This window comes from Aulonocara stuartgranti (assembly GCF_965226115.1).
Source record: "Aulonocara stuartgranti genome assembly, chromosome: 14".
Taxonomy (NCBI): domain Eukaryota; kingdom Metazoa; phylum Chordata; class Actinopteri; order Cichliformes; family Cichlidae; genus Aulonocara; species Aulonocara stuartgranti.
Genome location: NC_138950.1, coordinates 25089761 through 25111900, shown reverse-complemented (window position 1 = coordinate 25111900; position 22140 = coordinate 25089761). Strand labels below are relative to the sequence as shown.

General features: G+C 42.1%; 1 protein-coding gene across 4 annotated transcripts in view; it reads left to right on the top strand.

The window, feature by feature from the left end:
• The window catches only part of dscamb (Down syndrome cell adhesion molecule b), a 134084-nt gene that overhangs the window by 84717 nt on the left and 27227 nt on the right, over positions 1–22140 (top strand). For all 4 annotated transcript variants that reach the window (XM_082501857.1, XM_082501856.1, XM_082501859.1 and 1 more), the window contains exons 6-11: positions 1632–1907; positions 5581–5877; positions 6883–7155; positions 9943–10221; positions 10313–10432; positions 12524–12703. In XM_082501857.1, coding sequence (XP_082357983.1) covers positions 1632–1907; positions 5581–5877; positions 6883–7155; positions 9943–10221; positions 10313–10432; positions 12524–12703 — 1425 coding nt within the window. The remainder of the gene's footprint in view (positions 1–1631; positions 1908–5580; positions 5878–6882; positions 7156–9942; positions 10222–10312; positions 10433–12523; positions 12704–22140) is intronic.

Sequence of the window (22140 nt, the reverse complement as noted above, 5' to 3'; positions counted from 1 at the left end):
TGGAATTATTTTGGTTTTCATGTAAGCGAGTCGTGGACTAAAGTAAAACAGTATGTTGGATGTGCCATGCAATGCTCAATTACATTGGTGTGAACTAGTGTGTTAGCGCAGTTAGCTCGTTAAGGTGTTGGCCGTCTAGCCCCATGCACGGAGCGATCGGCGGTAGCTCGTTAACGGAGATTTGCCGTGTTGTGGCGTTAAGGTCATTTCAACGAGATTAACCTGAAAGCACTAGCGGGAACACAACGAATATGACTGCACATTTACGCCGACATCATCGTAGTGCAAAGACAAGTGGAAGCAGACAAAAAAAAAGCAAGCATGCTACTAACTTTAGCCGAGTCATTTAGACAGCTGTTAGCACATGATTCTCCTTATGCTGCTGAGAATATAGCCCAGAAGAAGCGGATAGTATAGCTTTTATTTTGGAAAGAGCCATTTCTCTGTAATAAACTCTCTTTTCCAAAGATGAGTGATTCCTCAATCAGATACAGGGCTCGCAATATCGCTAGCCCGACGTCCCGGAGCTAGCGATTTTTTCAGTCCGGCTACCAAAATCTTTCTCTTCCCTGCCCGTCGGGCTATTGTAGGAAAAATATATGTCAATGCTTTTGCATTCTTTCAGAAATGTAGCTGGGTAATTATGTCATTGGCATCGGTGAGCCACTGTCAATATGTGACATATTGAAGTCGCGTTTGAATTTGCGCTCGTTTTTTTGCTTTCACTTTGCAATCGTGCGAACTGTGTATAGAGAGCGACAGCACTGATCTGTGAGTGATGATAATTTGTGCACCAATTCCTCTGACATCGTCTTATTAATCGTTAGCTTACTATGCAAACATGACAAGTGAAATCTCCCGCAGCTTAAACATGTGAGAGGTTGATCGCACAGAGAATCGCTGAGCTTATGTGAGTGAGCGTGTAAAAGCATTTCAGTTCTGCTGAGCCAAATAAGACAGGTCAGGGTGAAGAAGTGACAGCCAAAGAAAAGCTTACCACAAAACGGAGAAGTTATGACAAATCAGACTATAAGGCAAAAAGAAAGTGCAGCTTTATGGTTTCATGGACAAAAGAATTTCTGTGGCTGCGATATGATGAGCTAAATAACCAGGGCTGCACATAAGTGGTCCGCAGGTGCGCATTCGCTGTCAAAATAAAAAACACGCACAAGGGTTAGGGTTAAATTTAAAAACTGTACTTTTGAGTTAAAATATATATTTATAATTTTAATAAATGACAAATTAAAAATGCATGAACATTTTTTTGTATCGAAAAAATATCGAACCGTGACACCAAAGTATCGAACCGAACCGAACCGTGAATTTTGTGTATCGTTGCACCCCTAGTAAATACGTGTGTGTGAGATTGAAATGATTTGCCAGTAACTGACTCCTGCACCAGCAGCACCACTGGGGGCTGTGTTTAGTGATAGCAAGTGACACCCTGCTTGTTTTGTTTGATACAGTGATGTACTGCATTGATGAGAATCAAATGTTAGCGCTAGCATTCTTAATGATTAAGAATAAACATTGAACTTGGACAAATATAATGATAATCATACTGTACCTCATTATTATATTTACTACCCAATTTTTTTTCTTAAACATCTCTTTGATTTCTGTGTCCACAGAACCCTTGAAAGTAGTGGTCAGCCCTCGAAAGGTGAAGGGCAGCGTGGGTAGCAAGGTGTCTCTGTCCTGTAGCGTGAGCGGCTCAGATGAATACGAGCTGTCATGGTATCGCAACGGAGAGATCATCTACCCTGGCAACAATGTTCGCTTCATTGGGCTAAACCGGGAGAACCTCATGATGGAAGGAATGTCGAAAAGTGATGGCGGGGCTTACCAGTGCTTCGCCAGGAAGGGCAAGATGTCTGCACAGGACTTTGTTCAGGTTATCCTTGAAGGTAAAATGGCATCACTGCTGCAAAGGTATCCAAACACACAAATACTGACCAAAACGCTACACAGTAGCAGCTGTCCTATACATATTCAGTGAGTTAGCACAAACAGATTCAGGCCTTGAAGATCAATAGGAGATCTTGCGTGGAGATCAGGGGCAGTACCTGTGGACTGGCAGACCGGGGTGGTGGTCCCCATCTTCAAGAAGGGGGACCGGAGGGTGTGTTCCAACTACAGGGGGATCACACTCCTCAGCCTCCCCGGGAAAGTCTATGCCAGGGTGCTGGAGAGGAGGGTTCGTCCGCTAGTCGAACCTCGGATACAGGAGGAACAATGCGGTTTTCGTCCTGGTCGCGGAACACTGGACCAGCTCTTTGTCCTCTCGAGGATACTTGAGGGTGCATGGGAGTTTGCCCAACCAGTCTACATGTGTTTTGTGGACCTGGAGAAGGCATTCGACCGTGTCCCTCGGGGCGTCCTGTGGGAGGTGTTGCGCGAGTATGGGGTGTCTGGCCCATTGCTACGGGCCATTCAATCCCTATACAACCGTTGCAAGAGCTTGGTTCGCATTGCCGGCAATAAGTCGGACTCGTTCCCGGTGGGTGATGGGCTCCGCCAGGGCTGCCCTTTGTCTCCGGTTCTGTTCATAATTTTTATGGACAGGATTTCTAGGCGCAGCCAAGTGGCGGAGGGCTTTCGCTTTGGTGGCCTCAGAATCTCATCTCTGATTTTTGCGGATGATGTGGTTCTGTTGGCTTCATCGGGTGAGGGCCTCCAGCTCGCACTGGAGCGGTTCGCAGCCGAGTGTAACGCAGCGGGAATGAGGATCAGCACCTCCAAATCTGAGGCCATGGTTCTCAGCCGGAAAAGGGTGGAGTGCCCACTCCGGGTCGGGGATGAGTTCCTGCCCCAAGTGGAGGAGTTCAAGTATCTCGGGGTCTTGTTCGCGAGTGATGGGAGAAGGGAGCTGGAGATCGACAGACGGATTGGGGCTGCGGCTGCAGTAATGCGGACGCTGCACCGGTCAGTCGTGGTGAAGAGGGAGCTGAGTGTAAAAGCGAAGCTCTCAATTTACCGGTCGATCTACGTCCCTACCCTCACCTATGGCCACGAGCTGTGGGTAGTGACCGAAAGAACGAGATCGCGGATACAAGCGGCGGAAATGAGCTTCCTCCGAAGGGTGGCTGGCCTCTCCCTTAGAGATAGGGTGAGAAGTTCGGCCATCCGGGAGGGGCTTAGAGTAGAGCAGCTGCTGCTCCACATCGAAAGGAGCCAGCTGAGGTGGTTCGGGCATCTGGCAAGGATGCCCCCTGGGCGCCTCCTGGGCGAGGTGTTCCAGGCATGTCCCACCGGGAGGAGGCCCCGGGGCAGACCCAGGACACGCTGGAGAGATTATATCTCTCGGCTGGCCTGGGAACGCCTTGGTATTCCCCCGGACAAGCTGGAGGAGGTGGCTGGGGAGAGGGAGGTCTGGACCTCTTTGCTTAGGCTGCTACCCCCGCGACCCGATCTCGGATAAGCGGATGAAGATGGATGGATGGATGGAAGATCAATAGGGTTTATGTGTTAATGGCATGCTGCTGCGATTCTCTGCCACCACTAGAATGATTGCCCCACACTTCACAAACACATACAAAAATACATCCACACACTCTTTAATCCATTAACTTACCTTGGAAGCGTTGCTTAGGCAACTGTCTCCTGTGGCCAGGGAGCTGTAAAAAGAAGATATTGATAATCTATAATCATGTGGAATACACCTAGATTATCAGAGAGCAGCAGCAGCAGCAGCAGCAGGCAGACACAGACATTTGAAAAGCCGACAACTCTCTGTGTCTGGTAGAAAAGCTCATGGATCTATGTTCTTAATGAAAAAATGGCAAAGTCTTCTCAGAAAGACATGATTTTTTTCCTTTCCTTTTGCTGCTTTCTATCACTGTTTTATTAACAAAAATGTTTTCTTCTAAAGAAAAAAAAGATTTGTCTCCAACAACAAATGTATACTGCGTCTGGATATTACAAAGAGTAGTATGTAGACAATACAGGATATAAATGTTTTTTTTTGAATAATGAGTAAATGACTGAAAAAAATTTACCTGGTTTTTATGCAGGATTTCAGTAGAAGCTGTATCAGATGAACAAAGATTTTACATCACTTGCCCAAAAGTGGAAAAATGTGTAATTACCGACTGGTTAGTGAGTGGCACCTGGAGGTTGCTGGCAGTCACTTGGTGAAATTGATCACAAAGTGTGCTGTGCCACAAAGCCATCTTTATGATTGCCTTGATTTTTAGAAGATTGCTGCAGTTACCAGGAGTTTGCAAGAAAGATGTGGATTGCCAGCTACCAGCCAAGTGCTAACAAAATTTGCATCCAGATTTCCAAAGCCGTAACTTTTGCACGGAAGACAAACTATTTATGTTTTTTTTTTATCTCACTTTCCAGTTTTGCCACCACTCAGAGAGTAGCTTGTAGACATGCTGGCATGGTCAACACCTGAGAGGGGTGCTAGCTACCAAACCATTTTGGCTTTGCTAGCCAGTGGGGAGCACACAACTGTGTCACTGGGGCTTTATTTGCTCGGGCCTACATTGTCACCATCATTATTGTTATAGGTGGACAGGTTAACACCATGTGGTTAGCAATCACATGTCTGAAAAACCCCAATAGGCACATTAGCTTAGTTTGCAAAGCTTAAAAAATATACATATTGGATTCATCACACAGCTGGTGCAACAGCGTTCAGTGATATTTAGGAGCTTCCCTTTGTGTCTCAAAGCACTAGTTGAAAATCAAAGCTATATATATGTATTTCTCACGGCCATTTTAGTGAGTAGTGAGAAAGGAATCAAACTGGCTCACTGTGATTTGTGCCCAACACAAACTCACTGGCTCGGCTAATTAGTCAGCACAAATGTTTAATTTGAGTGGTATGTGAGAAAAGATCAGTAATCATCCCGTTTCTGCCTGGGAATTGTTTAAAGTCTAGCATTTCTTCCCCACTCTCCCACACTTGGAGTCAGCCTTTTTACATATGCCTTATTGCCGTTGTTTGATGAACTATGAAACACATAAGTAAAGCTGTTATTGTGTCCAAAACTACCGAGATTATAAAATGAGATATCAGCAGGTATATTCAGTTTTTAAACGGTTGCCCTTTAAAATACAAAAATCTATTGAAGACAGGTGTGTTACAGTGACCTAACATGCACGATTTCATCTGTGACTGGTTTGAATCCTGTCAGGGATCGACATTATAACGCATTTCCTTTTCCCTTTTTCCACATGTGCACGTTTCAGCTTTGTTTGTCAATCCTATAAAGCCTGATTCATGAGTTTTTAAAAAACTAAATAGCAATTTACATACATGAATCTCAATTTGTTCAGTCATTTTTGCTACATCTGGCGTTTTTGTTATTTTATTACTCACAGTAGTATTGCGTGTGTCTGATTGTAGACATTAGGTTTTTCACACCGATGATGTTGAGGTCTCAAAATCTCATATTTCAAATATGATACACTTGGCGTTACAGGGTTAAAACAACAAACTACCCCCAAAATACATAATTTATGATGACATTATTCACTAAACTGCTCTCACTTTTAAACTTAGTACTTCTGTGTGACTTAGCCTCTCTTTTATTCACCACCACGTTCCACTTTTGTCTTCTGTCACAGATGGTACTCCGAAAATCTTGTCCTCCTTCAGCGAAAAGGTGGTGAACCCGAACGAGCCCGTCTTCCTGGTCTGCAACGTCAAGGGCACCCCGCCTCCGAGGTGCACCTGGTCGCTGGACGACGACCCCGTCATCAAAGACAGCCACCACCACCTGGGCCACTACGAGACCCACGAGGGCCACGTGGTCAGCCAGCTCAATGTCACGCACACCCAGGTGCAAGACGGCGGGGTGTATCGGTGCACGTGCAGCAACTCGGCCGGGGTCGTGTACCACCAGGCTCGAATAAACGTAAGAGGTGCTTGTCAAATCAGCTCCTCCAAGAACAAATACACATACCTGTCTGTCTCTCTATGTGTCTGTCTCTGTGTCGTATATGAGAGCTGCTTGTTGTTTGGATCTGGAATTTATCTGCGAAAAACTTGTTCTTAAAATTTGGTGTTTGTTTTTTTCTTTGCTATTATTTTATTTTTAATTTGAAATCTTTATTCACACTTACATCTCCTTTTAAGTTGCTCTCCAGCGACTGATTTTGCCTCAGTTTTGTTTTCCTGTTACTGTCTCTTAATCCTAAACCACGTATACTTTTCTAAAATTGTTGCTTTGTAATTTTCTCTCCAAATTGTTACTGTGCTTTTCCAACACGCTTGCATTTTAGGTCAAATGAATTATGCTGGTTTGCTGCTCGTACGCCTATCTGGATATGGTTTGTAAATAGCCAGAAGAAAAATGCATTTCTTCTGTTTGAATACATTTATCCCCCGGTGTGCTTGTGTGTGCGAGTCATGTGTGTCTGTGTGTATTTACTCAAGCAGCCAATTCGACTCTTCTCGATCAGATGCTAAAGCAATTACTCTGTTTCCATTTTATGAGACACAGAATGAGGCTCGGCATGTATAACATTTGATGGGAAACAGAATGTATTACAGCCAAGTTATAAGCACGCGTAGTACAGTGTTATTTTAATGCTCTCTTTTCCTTCATATAGTTAGCACACTTTAATCTGCTTGTCATTTCACCGCCTTCTACTTAGAGTTCTGTCTTATTTCTTGTAGTTAAACAAAAGCTTTAAACAGCAGCTTCCTTTCACTTCTCCTGTGAGTACTTGGTGCCTGGTAGGACTTGTGGAGCTGTGAGGGGAAACACTTTCATGTTGAAATCCTGAATACGTTTAACGAGTCACGAGTCTGTTTGTAAAAACACCATAATAAAGCAAACCACACTCATTCACACTGTTGTTGTGATTTTCTGTGAATACCGCTGTCCTTAAAATCTTACATTTTTAATCTCTGTGCCTTTTTAGGCCGAGCCAGCATTCGTCCAATGAAAAACATCACCGCAATCGCTGGACGGGATGCCTTCGTTCACTGTCGCGTCATTGGCTACCCTTACTATTCCATAAAGTGGTACAAGAACTCTGCGCTGCTACCTTTCAACCACAGGCAGCGAGCGTTCGAGAACAACGGCACGCTGAAGCTTAGTAACGTGCAGCAGGTGGACGCCGGCGAGTATAACTGCAAGGTGATGGTTCAGCCCAACAAGATGGACTCCCAGAGCGTCCACGTCCGAGTGAGAGGTAAGTCCAATGAAACTGCAGCTCACCAAGTTGCCATTGGCAACCTTGATGTGTTATTCTTACTCTGATTACTCTTTGACATAAAGTCATTAGAAAGGTGCAGTACATCCGGAAAGTATTTACAGCACTTCACCTGTTTCACATTTTTTCATTATTCATTTTTGTTTTATTTTTAACAAAATTGCAAGAATTTCAAGGATGCAAGGATTGTTTTATAGTCATTCGCATCACATGTTTACATGAGGTGGAACGAAATTACGTGCACACAGTCCCAGAGCGAAAGAAACAGAATAAAAAGAAAATAGAATAACAAGTAATAAGTTATACAGATAAATAGAGTGCAACAACCTGAGTACCAGTATGGAGTAGATATAGAAACGTAGGTATATTTAAGCAAACTCTTTTTAAATTCTGTCTTTTTGGGGTATTGTGTGTTGAATTTTGAGGTGAATAATGAATTTAACCCATTTTATATTAAGGCTGTAACATGAACAAAGTTAAGTGAATCGCTGCGACTACTATCAGGATGCCCTGCATAAGAAATGAGAACGTTGATGCCGCTAAAAATACGTTGCATGTGCTTTATAATTTGTTATTGGTGACATACTGTTATTAAATCTATTTGGTAAACCAGTTCTGTGATTATTAGTGCATAGACTGTATATAAAGGGTGGTCATTAATTAGCAAACTGACATTTTATAGCATTTAGTGTTTAACTTCAAATGATCTTGTTTTTTCTTGGAACAAAAGATAGCCATGTTTATCAAGTTATCAGCAAATACTAGCAAGATTGTTACTATGTTGTGATATGTTAATCTGGTTTCTATGTGGATTTGAAAACCATGTATGTGCCAACTGCAAATCATATCTAAATGCTCCAAAACACACCACACAGATCATTACTGGAATTAGCTAATGTTACAGTCACATTGAGGAAAAAAAAGTGCTTGGAGACAAATAAAGTTAATGCTACAGAAATAAAGCATCACTTTGCCCTTCGAGCTCCCTTCTCTTTAAGTCTGTGTTCTTGGTTTTTGATCGAATGGTTAACACATGCTTTAGAAATTTGCATTTCTAAAACATAAAAAGGTCACTAAGTACTCATGCATTTACACTTATTTTCTGCAATAATCCAAAAGCATATGGGAAAAAACAACTACTGACCTTCTGTCAAGGGTACCAGGATGATGATAACGTCCTATAAACATAGATATTTCTCTACCACTTCATGGTAAAATGGACCGCTACCTATGTAGCGCTTTTTCACTCAAAGCACTTTCTTACTACAATTCATCAATTCACAAATTAACAAACATTTACAAGCAAGTCCGGCATAAATATTGGAAAAACTAGCCTAAGTAATAAACTCTACCTACCGACACTTCCCTCTGCAGCTCAACAATTAATATGTAGTATTACATCTATTTAATATTAACAATCTGAGCTAAAAAAAAATGTGCCATTACCCTGTATAGTATTGCATGTGTGGTATTGATCTTCACACGTCACATTTAGCCAAAAGGCATAGGCATATTCCTCCATAGGTTTTGTGGGAAACTGTCACAGTTCCAACTTTGTGGGATACAGTGGTGAAAAAAGGTTTCGGCTCACTCTTCTCCTCCCATCCAGACGCCACAATATAAATAGATCTCTCCGGACTAAATTAATTAATCTACCTGATATTCCTGGGTACATTAGTCTGGCTTATGAAGAAGAAGTGAAGATGGCAGCTGATATTACAGGGCTGACTGACTGATCTCCACTGAGATCTTACAACTGTAATAGATTATACTAAAAAAACGGGCTTCCCCATTATGTCTCATTTCCTTCCCTCTGCACAGTATGTAATGTTGTTTTCACTATAATACACTTTCCCACAGAGCGAGGGAAACGGAGGAAGAAAGAGAGTGAGAAAGAGAGAGTGATGATATAAAGCAACCCTTCCCAGCGGTGCTATAGTGAGGGAGTGCATTTGTTAATTTACTCTGCTCATGCTTAAAATGCCGAAGTGTCTTTGGGGATCCCTGGAGTCCATTATCTCCACTTTGTTGTGAATTAAATAAGCGGCTAAAGTGCTGCTTATTTCAGTGTTATTTGAACTGAATGGACGCTCGCGCAGATGACTTGTGTGATGGCTGGAGATTTCCCAGAGAATATAGCGCAGTCAATTTGAATAGATCATATTGTAACTGTGATTATATCGTGCAGATAGATTGACTTTGTTTCTGAATTTCAGTTATTCAAGACAGGTGCATTGAAGACTGAGGTGGTGCAAGGGATGTAGCCTCTGTTTAGTTTAAAGTTGTTAATTCTTTATATTGTAATATAAATGCAAGTATAAATATTTCCTGTAATCATGATTTTTGTGCTATAATTTGATAGTGTTGTTGCAGCTAGATGTTAATGCACATAGGTGTAGGTTAGTGGCTTGATATATGATCATTTATAGATAAAGGGAAAAGGCTCAGGTTCGTTAAGGTTTCTTTTTCTAAAGCATCACAACAAGTCACCTTGAAAGTTATTATTATTTATTTTCTTTCTCTCTTTCTATGCACTCTGAGGACAAAATGTTCCAGCCTGGGAATGACAACGAATTATTGCAGCATGTTTTGCTATTCAAGTCTTTTATGTTCTTTCAGTGACCTCTTGTTTTCTTAACAGAGAGAGAGAGTGATGCTTATAGGGTTAGTCTCAATAAGGGACACAGCAACTTTAACAGAATCCAGGGAGTTCAGATGATTTTTGAAGACTTGTAATCATTTAGATTTTTATCCCTCCACCTGCAGTCCCTCCCTACATCCAGCCCTTCGAGTTTCAGCGTTTCACCATCGGCCAACGCGTCTTCATCCCCTGCGTGGTCATGTCTGGTGACCGACCGCTGGACATCACGTGGCAGAAGGACGGGCGGCCGATCCCCGCCAGCTTGGGCGTAACTGTGGACAACATAGACTTTACCAGCTCGCTGAGGATCTCCAACCTAACACCCGACCACAACGGCAACTACACCTGCATCGCCCGCAATGAAGCTGCTGTTGTGGAGCACCAGAGCCAGCTGATCGTTAGGGGTAAGACAGCATCCACCTTCCATCTATCAGTAAAATCAGCTGGGAAACACCATGAAGTGTTGCTGTTTGTTGTGTTTGTTGCTGTGTACAGTCCCTCCTCAGTTTGTGGTTCAGCCTGAGGATCAAGATGGGATCTATGGCAAAACTGTGACTCTTAACTGCTCCGCTGAAGGTTATCCACCACCTACCATCGTTTGGGAACACTCCAAAGGTACATTAAATGAACTGAATGTAAAGGGAAGATGGTTGAACATGTGAGAAGAGGTGCAAACATCAGTCAAAACAGGGAGAAATCACTCTGCTTGCTGCTTTCTTTACCTGCGGCTGGCATACATGTCTATGAATGCGCAGGACATACAAACGCACACACCACTTCAATTTAGGGCTGTTAGTTTTCACAGTTCCCACCTGCATCGTTAGAAAATCATCAGAGAGAAAAAGACGAGAACAGACTGAAGCAGACAGACAGGCAGCAAGGCAGCAGGTGATTTTAGTCACTTGAGCAGGGCAGATGAAGAAAGGGGCCCCAGATGTTTGCTCCATCATCCATATAACCTGGGATGAAAGCTTCACCAAGAGAAACACAACAGCCAACGAGGAGCAGAGCGTGCACATGTGTGTGTCTGCGTGCTCGGTGCCATGATCAAAGGAGTGAAAGAATCAGATGGGATTTATGTGTGCTCGTGTGCATGTCTGTGCCTGATTAGCAGTGTCTGACCCGGCCTGATCAGTATGTACGGAGGGATCGGCCTGAGCTCAGCATGTGTCTACTCACTTGTAGTGTTTGAAGCTAGCTTATTGGTCAGGTTTGCTTAAGCCAGACTACCAGTCAGTCCTATTTTTTGGTTTCTGGGACCTTTTTACCTCAGCATTTCACACACTTCCTGTTTCTCTACAGGATAGCTGTCAGAGCAAAGGGACAATGAAAATCAACTTATCCAGGGCAGGCAGTTTAGCTCGCTAATGCCTAATTTGTTGTTAGCCAGACTGCAGTTTGTCCAGAGAATAGCTGCCTGGCATGCTTTTACTGCAACAGTAATAGCTAAGAGCCAGATGAGTGTCTCCGAGAGATATGGAACAGTAAGTAAAGGTCAACTGCTATTAACATAACGACTAGCACTATTTGGATATGCAGAATCCATAATTCAAGGAAGAACACCTCTACCTCCCTCTGCCTCTCTAAGAGCCAGGGGAGCAGGAACAAAGTCACCACTTGACCCTTCTCTAGCCACGGCCACTTGACTGCATTTTAATTAAACAGCAAATACCCACAGCTCCCTAAATGGTCTAATCTGTACACGCTAACTTTAACACGAGCTTATGCAACGTCTGGCTCACTTTGCATGCGTTTAATGCTACATGAGCAAGACTAGTTAAAGATATGAGCCTTATAATTCAGTGTTGGTGACATTTCTTAGAGACTTAAGGGCTGCCAGTTCAGGAAGAGATACTGTAATGTATAACAGTAAAAAGAGACTGATTATATAATTTTCTATTTAAAAGACAGAGACAGTTTCCTACCCATCTGTTAGCAGACTTCAGACAGGTACCGGACAGATTTTGTTAGTTATTTTGAAAAATTTTAAGAATGAATTTCAAATGTCAGTCATATTTGACTTTTACAGATAAAGAACGGCGCAAAGCATCGAACCCACTGCTTCAGGATTAGTGTGTCCTTGTCTTTCAGACTGGCCAGAAATGTGTTTCTAAGGACATTTCTGTGTTATTCTTTTGGTGAATTCAGCAAACACAAGAGCAAAGACTAAATCCAGAGTTGGAAACACAAGAACAAAAAGAAAAAAGGAGAAAATCCTCTTCTAACTTCAGCGGAGAAATCTGCCTGACTCTGCATCGAAGGCTAGTTCCAATATAAGGCCTCCCTGCTCTCCCCGTTGTTCCTCTGCACCAATCTGCCTTCTTGTTAAACATGAGCATTATGTCTGTTCTGATTGCATCACACCAGGAGCTCAGCCTGTTTCGCTCTGCTCAGCAGCTGTTTGGCGATTTAAGGATTTAGGCCTGGTGTTAAGAAACATGTTTACAATCCTTGCTGAATCTGACAGGCTTTGTCGTCAAATCTGTAAACACAGATGCATGGTCAAGTGAATGCACATGGACACACACATTCTAGGTCCTCTTACTGTTAAGTACTGTAATGCTATTTATCTTCATATATGTGTATTTTTCTCTGTGTCGTGGTGCACTGAATGAGCCGTATAAATAAATCTGAATGCCTCTTTTCTGATTTAAAACAGCTCCTGATTTTGTCTTTTTTTGGCCCGTCTCTACCTGCTCGCACTAGGCGCCGGCGTCCCCCAGTTTCAGCCCATCCCTCTGAACACCGGCTCTCGTATCCAGCTGCTGAGCAACGGTTCGCTGCTTATCAAACACGTGCTGGAGGACGACAGCGGCTTCTACCTGTGTAAAGTCAGCAACGACGTGGGAGCGGATGTCAGCAAGTCCATGTACCTCACAGTCAAAAGTAAGAATCCACATCTGATGCAGCTGTAATCAATTTCTGCTTCGCTGTCTGGGCTGAAGGAGCAGTAGGCTGAATTGGCTTCCATTATTTTCAGGAGTTAAGCTGTGCAGCTTATGAACGAACAGATCATGACGAGAACATTTTTCTATATACATCAGTTATACCTCACACCTCCACGTGAACGTGTCTTAGTTTAATGTCCATGACTGCTGGTGTCCTGCTTCCACGAGCATTAGCATGTAGCTCCCCTAACGTGCTAGGAGTGGTACTTAGATGCAAGTGGGGATTATTTTCCCTCTGCTACTGTTATCAAACTCGAGCATGAGGTTCCCTGCTGACAGGCAGCACTCTTTCTTTCTCCGTCTCATCCTCTGTTTTCTTCTTGGGTGTACATAAACAAGACTGTGACTCCAGCTCAATTTAATATTTAAGTTAGTCTGACAGGATAAAGGTCAGGTGTTCAAAATGTTCTCTATCATACTGTGACCTCTGACCTCTCTGTGAAAAATAATTTGTGCAGAACCCGCCTTCTGGGTGAATCTGTATGTTCTATCATTAATATCAGCGGGCACATCGTGGATATTCATGTGTCACTGTAATTAAGCCTCGCAGTGTACAAGGCTGAGAAGCTGTCAGCACTGAAACAGCAAGCTCAGAGAGGAACAAACTCTGTGTTTTCATAGGTCAGTTTGCTGACTGTGGCACCCAGTTGCTATGCAGCAAGTTGACCTATGGCTGTGCCAACCTTTTTTCTTCTATTTTCTACCACGCAGAGAGCAAACACTGCAGCTGCAGCTACTGCAGGCTCAACTCTCAGTAGCATATCAAACTCCAAACATTGATTTTCATGTATTTCAACTGAAGAAAATGATAAGTGAACAAGTTCTTACGGCACACAGTATGCTTTAACCATTAACTAAAAAAATACATAAAATAAATCGGGCCTGCATTTTCTTTATATTATGCTTTCAGTGTATCTGTTAAAATCCACCCATATGTGCTCCTCAGGGTCACAGAGAATGCTAAAGATGTTAGAATAAGATAATATAGCTCAATAATTTAATCTTTGCTGTTGTTGAATGCAACAGCAATGCAGATCTTCTCTTTTTCTCTCATCTCTGACCTTTTTCGTTTTAGTCAACTTTTAGTCCCTTTGTGAGGTCTTCTCGCAGGAGTTCACTGAGATAATGTGCAGCAGCAGAGAAGATATTGGTGTGCTTTTCTGGGTGACTCCTCAATGATCATTCTCATCAATCCCCACCCTAAGTCAGAGCTCCTAGGTGTATGTGAGGTGTGCAGAAGGGAGCATAGAGTTTATTGGCCGAATCAAACATGCTGGTGTGCACACATGCAGCTTATTTACATGCTAGAACATGTAAAGTGCATTTTCCACACACTGCCACATTGCTTTAGTATCAGTTACTGTGCAGTCCACCCTTTGGGCTTCCTTATTAGGGGTGGGTTTTGATTATCAATTTATCGATTAAAATCGATTCTCGCTTGGATAACGTGATATCGATTCATTAAAATCCTGAATCGATTTTTTAATATAATTTTTTTTTTGCCCGAAACGCCAGAATCTCAGGTTAAACCAAACAAAATTTCAACAACCACCAAACAGCTAAAACAATAAATGAGAGCAGGTACACGGATTCTGCACAAAGATGTAAACACACAGCTCGGACCCGCCGACGGATCAGAATCAGTGAGATGTCGCCTTTCTCACCCGACGGCACGGACACAAGCTGAAAGCCGACAGCTCGCTGATTCTGATGTTTCGGCGTGTCCGCGCTTTGTGTTTGCGCCATTTTTGCCCTGATTCTGAAGCTGCAGGTTTTATCTCTCTCCAAACATTATTGACTGAACCAGCAGCAAAAGAAGCAGCAAACTCGATTCACATAAACATCGTCATGAATTCCCTCTTATTGTTTTGCTGCCACCTCGATAAAATCACACTACATGCACAGCTGTCTCTCTCTCTCTCTCTCTCTCTCTCTCTCTCCGACAGCGCTGTCGGACGCTGTTTTTTTTTTCCTTTCACTTACTTCCGAAAAGAAAGCCTCATTTCTGCCGTTCAATACTGAACAAATCTAAACTTTTTAAAATTATGCAAAATTGCAAAACGCTCAGCTGTGTCTCTAATAAAACCTCTGTAACTTTGCTCTGCTTCACGTCAGCAGCATCAGGTAATGTTCATATGTTCATTAACGGTTTTGTTGCGTTTTTGATCTACTGCAGAATATTTTTATTAAATCCCAGGCCAGGAAAATCACCTTCATGTTTTTCTGTGTTTTATCCTCAGCTACTTTGACACAAAGGCATCTGCTGTGACGCTCATGCCCTTGATTATGTCTTGCAAGTGTCAGATTTCTTTTTATAGATATAAAAATATAGAAATGTACTGATGCATGATCTGAATTATAATATTTCTGACTGTCTGAGGCAAAATTTCCCGATTCAAATTGAATCGAATCGTGGATCGAATCGATTCGGGACCTTGTGACTCGGAATCGAATCGATTCTAGAAATGAGTGACGATACCCTGCACATCCATGATGTTCCACCACATCACAACACAGTGAACTCATCGTCATGCACAAGAAACCAGTTCGAGATGATTTGAGCTTTGTGACATGGCTCGTTATAATACCAGAAGAAGGCATCAGAAGATGGGTACACTGTGGTCATAAAGAGACAGACATGCTCAGCAGCAATACTCTGGTAGGCTGCTCTGTTTCAACAATGCTCAGTTGGTGGTAATGGGACCAAAGTGTGCCAAGGAAATATACCCCACACTATTATATCAGCAGCCTAAACCACTCATATAAAGCAGGATAAGCCCATGCTTTCATGTTGTTTACTCCAAAGTTTGACCCTACAGTCCAAATGTTGCAGCAGAAAACAAGAGTCATCAGATTCTGATGCTCAGTTTGAACTTCAGCAGGTCGTCTTGACCACGTCTACATGACTAAATGCACTGAGTTTACCCCATGAGACTGGCTGGTTAAATATTTGTGTTAACAAGCAGCTGAAGAGGTGTATGTAACAAAATGTCCAGTGAGTGTATGTGTGTTATTTGTGGAGGACATGAACAATCAATAACCCATACCTCTACTCGACAGGAAACAGCAGTGGACTGTTTATGCTGTGTTATTGGTGTGCATTTTGTATTCTAGTAGGAAATGGAATCGTGTGAGGAGTGAACAGAAACTGCTTGCATAGTTTCACTTTCATTGATCCTAATATTCAGCTGCACTAGCTGCCACAGCAGTGTGAGAGAGTTGTGTATATGTGTGTGCGTGAGAGAGGCTTGACCTATTGAATGCACTCTGCTGTTGCTGCAGGCTTCAGTTTCACGTTGCACTGGGCTCTATCAAAGGGAATTCTAATAACTTCACTACTGAATAATGTACGCTTGCTTCTCACAACTAGTAGTTTCATTAACATGAACTGTAACCGTAACATGATTTACAGCTTTTATTATTTATATGAAAACATGTTCTTCTGCTTTAAATGAACAGAAACATGTTCTATTCCTTTAAAGCGCGAGTTATATATTCCCAACATAGTTGGGTGAATTTTTGAAGCCACATACACACACGATAGGCCTGTGGTGCTGATAAAATCATTTTTCTCCCTAAAGCACCAAGTGCACTGCACCTGCACATCTTTAGTTGGAAAGATGTTCAGGGATTTGTGCTCTAAAGATGCTTCTTTCCACCCAAAGTAACCAAAATGAGTCTTCCTCACTCCTCATGCGACAACATATGCAACTTATTAGAAAATATCAAACATTCGAGCAGCTGTAAAAGCGACAAAGATGACTCGTTTATAAATAACTTGGCTGAGATTACTAGAATACCTTCTCCTCCCCTCGCTCTGTCACGCTCTCCAGCAAACACAAACACTCCGGTCCTCTTGAGGCCGTGCTGTCGATAATCTGCATTACCGAACTATAAAGTCACCTGCATCTATCACAGTTCTTTCTGCTATTAGGCTAAGATACAATCAGCCACTGCAATCAATGGCCTGCCTTGCTGTGTCTGCAGTCCATGTCGCTGTCCGTAGTGCTGAACTAGCAATGCTGGCTGTACTCTATTCCTAAAATATCCCTTTAATATTTCTCAGGTCATTCAGAAACATCTGTGCTACAAAAAACAAAAAAACATATACACCGGCTCTGACGATAACGCTTGCGGGGTTTTACATGAGAAATGACTAAACATCCAGTTTTTACTGCCTTGCTGTTTTGTGCAACTTGCAGGTAAAGTGACTGAGTTAATTAACCTGCACTTGTATAATTCATATAATGTAATACGATATCTATATAAAATACCCCAGCTTGGATTGTACAGTGTAAAACATGGGAAAATCCTGCCCCCCCCCCCAAAAAGGAAAAAAAAAATTCTTAGGTGCTTGTAAAGTAATTTTTTAAAACTTTGCTATAAAATTACAAAGAGACAGTTGTAGTATGGAGAGAAAGAAGGCGATTCGATAAAACTGAATTGGAGATTTATGGTTAAGGCAGCCTACAATGGAGGCTGCAGGCATGTAATAGTATTTCTTACACTCAATGTAGTAAAATGGCCTTGAAATATCATTTTTATATTCTCTATAGCTGCCTGCGGGCTCCGCATGATTTTGTACAGAGCAAGCAACTTTATTTCAGTCAATAACGATTGCTAGTTAATGGACCCCCCCCCCCCCTCCCTCCCCCCTTTGTATTAGATGCCATTGATTCTCACGTTCATGAACTTTAGTAATATTTGAGAACATTGAGAACTTTTCATTTGTTCTGTAGGTGTTCAGCAGATCTTCCGAGCTTACACTTCTCTTCAGGAAATGTGCAGGCAAACATAAAGAAAGATCAGTGCTACCAATCGTCATAGTCCAACATTTTCTATCATAGTCGAGATTTGAAAAAAGAAAATTAAGTATAAAACGTTTAAGATCACGGTCATATTTTGTTTAATCCAGGATCAGTTCATGTTATATACAAGATGGTATATTCTGTATATAAGTGAGTGATACACTTTTCACTCCAGACATTTTTTTCTAAATGATCTTAGAGGTGACGGGGCTTTCTCCATTGCCGCCCCGAGGCTCTGGAACAGTCCTTGGAAGTCTTCAAATGGAATCTAAAGACCTACCTATTTTCCAAGGCTTTCCAATCTCTCTGACACCTCTTTTATTCTGTTTTAGCTATTCAGGTCTTTTACCTCATTGAATGATGTTTGCATGCGCATACATGTATTTAATGTTCACGTATGTGTGCTTGTGTGTGAATGTGTGCATTTTTGTATATGTATGTGCATATTTGCATGTACACATATTTTTTACAAACATATATGGATGTCTTGCAATGTTTTCTATAATGTTTTCATCTTATCTATTTTAATTCTTTTTATTATATTATCCCTCAGTTTAGCACTTTGGCCGACACTTGATGTCTTTTAAATGTGCTATATGATTAAAGATGACTTGACTTGGCTGGACATTTCTGTACCACAGTTACTATATTGATGCCACGTCTGTATGGGATCATCAAAGTAGATCAAATGTGAACACACTTCTTTCTTTTTCTTTTATAGAGTTATTCCAAACCTTCTTAGTCATTTGTGATTCAGTTAGCACTGACGTGTCATCTTCACAGTTAGAATACTTCACATTAGAGGAAAATGTGATATGTTCTTTTGGGCCTCTGATCATACTTAGCTTCCCCTGCTACCATTGGCTCAGCCCCATGCCGAACACTCATCAAGAGATCAGATTTCACATTTTAAACCCCAGCTTGTACTTGTTGTACTCGAGATGCTTTCTGTAAAGCTGAACTAAAGTCGCCTGAGTGGTGTATAATTTTTTTTCTTGGCATACATTGTATATGTTTTTGTACACGCTGCAGGAATATTTTAGAGTTTGTGTATTCATGTAAAACACATCGTTTGCATTGTGCTTGTATGGAGAGGATACAGTTGTGTGTGTGGGGGTGTATGTGTGCCTTTTATGAGAGGTTAGAACTCTTGAGTGCATTTCTGCTTCATTTAAATCCATCAATACCTCAATTAGTAGCTGACGTGGGCTCAAGGGAAGTGCAGTCTGCATGTTTCTCTGCTTTATTTGCACTCTCAGCCCATTGTTTCGTCTTACACATTCAGCAGTGAGAGACTGAATAACACACCAAATAGTGTTAATCTAATGAATATACGAGTTATATAGCAAAAGATCTATTTTACATATTTTTGCTGTTCGTTGTAATTGGTTATTTAAATTTTTACGCTATTTTATGAGTCTAATTATGTCCGTATTATGTTATATGTCCAAGTGTTATCAGTTGGTCTGTGTAATTGAATTTTGTGTTAAGTCTATGAGTGTAAGTACAAGCAAAAAAGAAACATTTAAAATTTACTGGTTATTTTTAACCTGCTCCTCAAACTTGTTTGTTCTTTTGGTGCTGTATATACACAGGGCTGCAGTGACACTGAAAAAGTTGAAAAAGTAGTGTTTATTCTTTTTAGTAATCCTTTTTAAAAACCAAATTAGTAAAAATAAAAATGAAAGCACAGGGTTAAATATTAAGCAGGTGTTTTTGTGATTTCCAGCTACTAAAGGTCAGCATGACTGGCTCTCTAAATAGCATATAGCATTAACATAAAATTTTAATACGATGGATACTACCAACTTTTTGATTAAACAAACTAAGTTAAATTTTAAAAAAAAATTAACTAAATAAAAAAACAGAAAATCCCATTGAGCTTACCTTTTAATATTCACCCTAATCCCCAAAATACAAGAGAAAGCAAGGTGTCTCCTAAGAACACAGGCTGCGGGCTACGAATTGCTAATGCCATCTAATCATGTGCAAAGTGTTAAGACCAATGTGTGACCCACCTGCCACTGGGACATGACCAGTAAATTAAGGTCAGAGTAATGAATATCATCACAAACTAAATTTATATCATTTATATCGATAGTATGATATGTTACCCTACATGATGATTAATTTTAAACTGAATTTCTTCTATTACTGCGGCCCACCTGTAGTTCCGTTGCAGCCCAGCAGGGGACCCCAGCACACACTTTGGGACTCCATCCATCCATCCATCCATCTATCCGCTTCCGCTTATCCTTTTCAGGGTCGCGGGGGGCGCTGGAGCCTATCCCAGCTGTCATAGGGCGAGAGGCGGGGTACACCCTGGACAGGTCGCCAGTCTGTCACAGGGCCAACACACAGGGACAGACAACCATTCACACTCACATTCATTCGCACATTCACACCTAGTGACAATTTGGATTATCCGATTAACCTATCCCCACAAGCTGCATGTCTTTGGACGGTGGGAGGAAGCCGGAGTACCCGGAGGGAACCCACGCAAACACGGGGAGAACATGCAAACTCCACACAGAAAGACCCCGGCCTGATGTTGGAATTGAACTCAGGACCTTCTTGCTGTGCGGCAACAGTGCTAACCACCGTGCCACCGTGCTGCCACTTTGGGACTCACTAGCATAAATAGCAGAGGTGCACATAAGTGGTCCGCAGTCCCGCATTCGCTGTCAAAATAAAAGACGCACACCAGATAAGAAGTTGCAACGCTGTTTGCGAAGCCAGCTCACCTCCTGCAACCACTTTTCCGAGAATATGCGTTTCTTTTGCGGTTCGGACTCCTTCTGACATTTCTTTGGAGGTGGAGGAACACCAAAGTGTAATTGCTTAAAGTTGTTTAAGTTGAGTTTGCTTCTTCGACATCTTTATAAGTTCTAAACAAATGTCTGTCCTCCTCCAGAAAATCTTATGTACACAAATGCGCGTTGCAACTGACTATAATTACAAATTACAAAAGGAGGCAGAACTGAAACTGAGAATAAATAAACAGGAGGAATAACTTAGAATACAAAACTGAAAATGACCAGGACAAAGCACACATTACAAAAAATGTGAGGATAAACAGAACCAAAATGTCAAAACTCAAAACACAGGGGCAAAGACACGAGACCGTGGCATTTTAGTTTCGGACACATGGTTATTGTTTATTAAGTAAATAGTGTTCACCTTTTTTACACCTCTTCTAATGTAAGGGAATTTGACCATGTGGCAAAAAGCTTTGAAAGGGTATAAATCTTTGCATTCCTCTGTTAAGTCCTCCTCTTCCTTTCTGTTGTCTTTGTTCCCTCTCTTTCACTCCCTTCTCGACCACCTCAGCTTTCTCCTCCTCTCCTGTCTCCCCCTCTTCGCACTCACGCTTTCTCCTCTACCCGTCCGTGTTTTATTACCAGGCCCCTGTAATATTGCTGGATATTAAAAAATATACATCAACTGAGCAATTACAGGCCATCAAAAAGAATAGGTTTAGCCCGGGGCTGTGCAAGTGCTGCACGGTAGATGCATAGAGATCAGATGAGGAGAAGGCCTTACCTCTGCTCGGGCCACTGAAGCACAGCCGAGAAGATGTAGAACATTTTAGGTACTGCATTGTACTTCGCATGTTTCATTCACACGTGTTTGTATACAAGGTCAAAAACAGCTTGAATACCTCAATGTGCACAGAGAGGTATTCATATGTGCAGTCAGGGGCACAGGAACACTTCAGCAGTCAAGCATGCGCTCGTAGGTACAACCGTAAATGATGAATACAGTCGTGCACACGTGATTTCACAGTCATTGTGCGCCCTTTCTAGAGTTCTTTTCATGAGCAAACATGATCCCTGTTGATGTTAACTCGCCGAGGCCTCCGATTTAGATGGAGAAAATAGCCCCTGTTAAGGAGCAATAACATTTAGAGATGGGGCTGAGGAGACTCTGTTTATAGGACTCACTTAAAATTCATAGTTGCTATGCAAAATAAATCAGCAGTTTCCTGCGCGGGGGCAGTGGGTACGGGAATGATGGCGCTGGGAGCGAGGGAGAGGGAGGGGCTCCAAGTGAATAAGGGATGAGGTTTAAACGTCGGCAGTCCCAAGTCTGACACGCACAATAGCGCACAGACCCGAGCGTGCACATCCGCGCAGGCACACACAAACGCGCACGAGTATCAACCCCCTTTTGATTTTTGCTGGCTGCTTCAAAGATGAAAATGTGCTGTGAGGGAGGGAAAAAAGACAGAGAAACATGTTGAAAGAGTCTGTGTGTAAGTGTTTGTTTGTTTGTATGTGGGGGGAGGTTACTGTACGCGGGATCCGTGCTTGTGTGCGGACGTGCTTGTCGACTCTCTTGATTTGAATGTAGAGCATCAAAAACAAAAGACTGAGAGATATAAGTCTGATGTTTTTGGCAGATGGCAAATGATCACAGATATACAGATGTTTCAAAGACATGTTTGAGCTAATTAAAAGATAAGGCACACAATTTAGTTTTCCCTCTAGAGGGAATTTACAGGTTGTTTTAGCCACACTAGAAGCAGAGATCCTGAGCAGGATGGCAGTGTTATTATTCTGCTCCT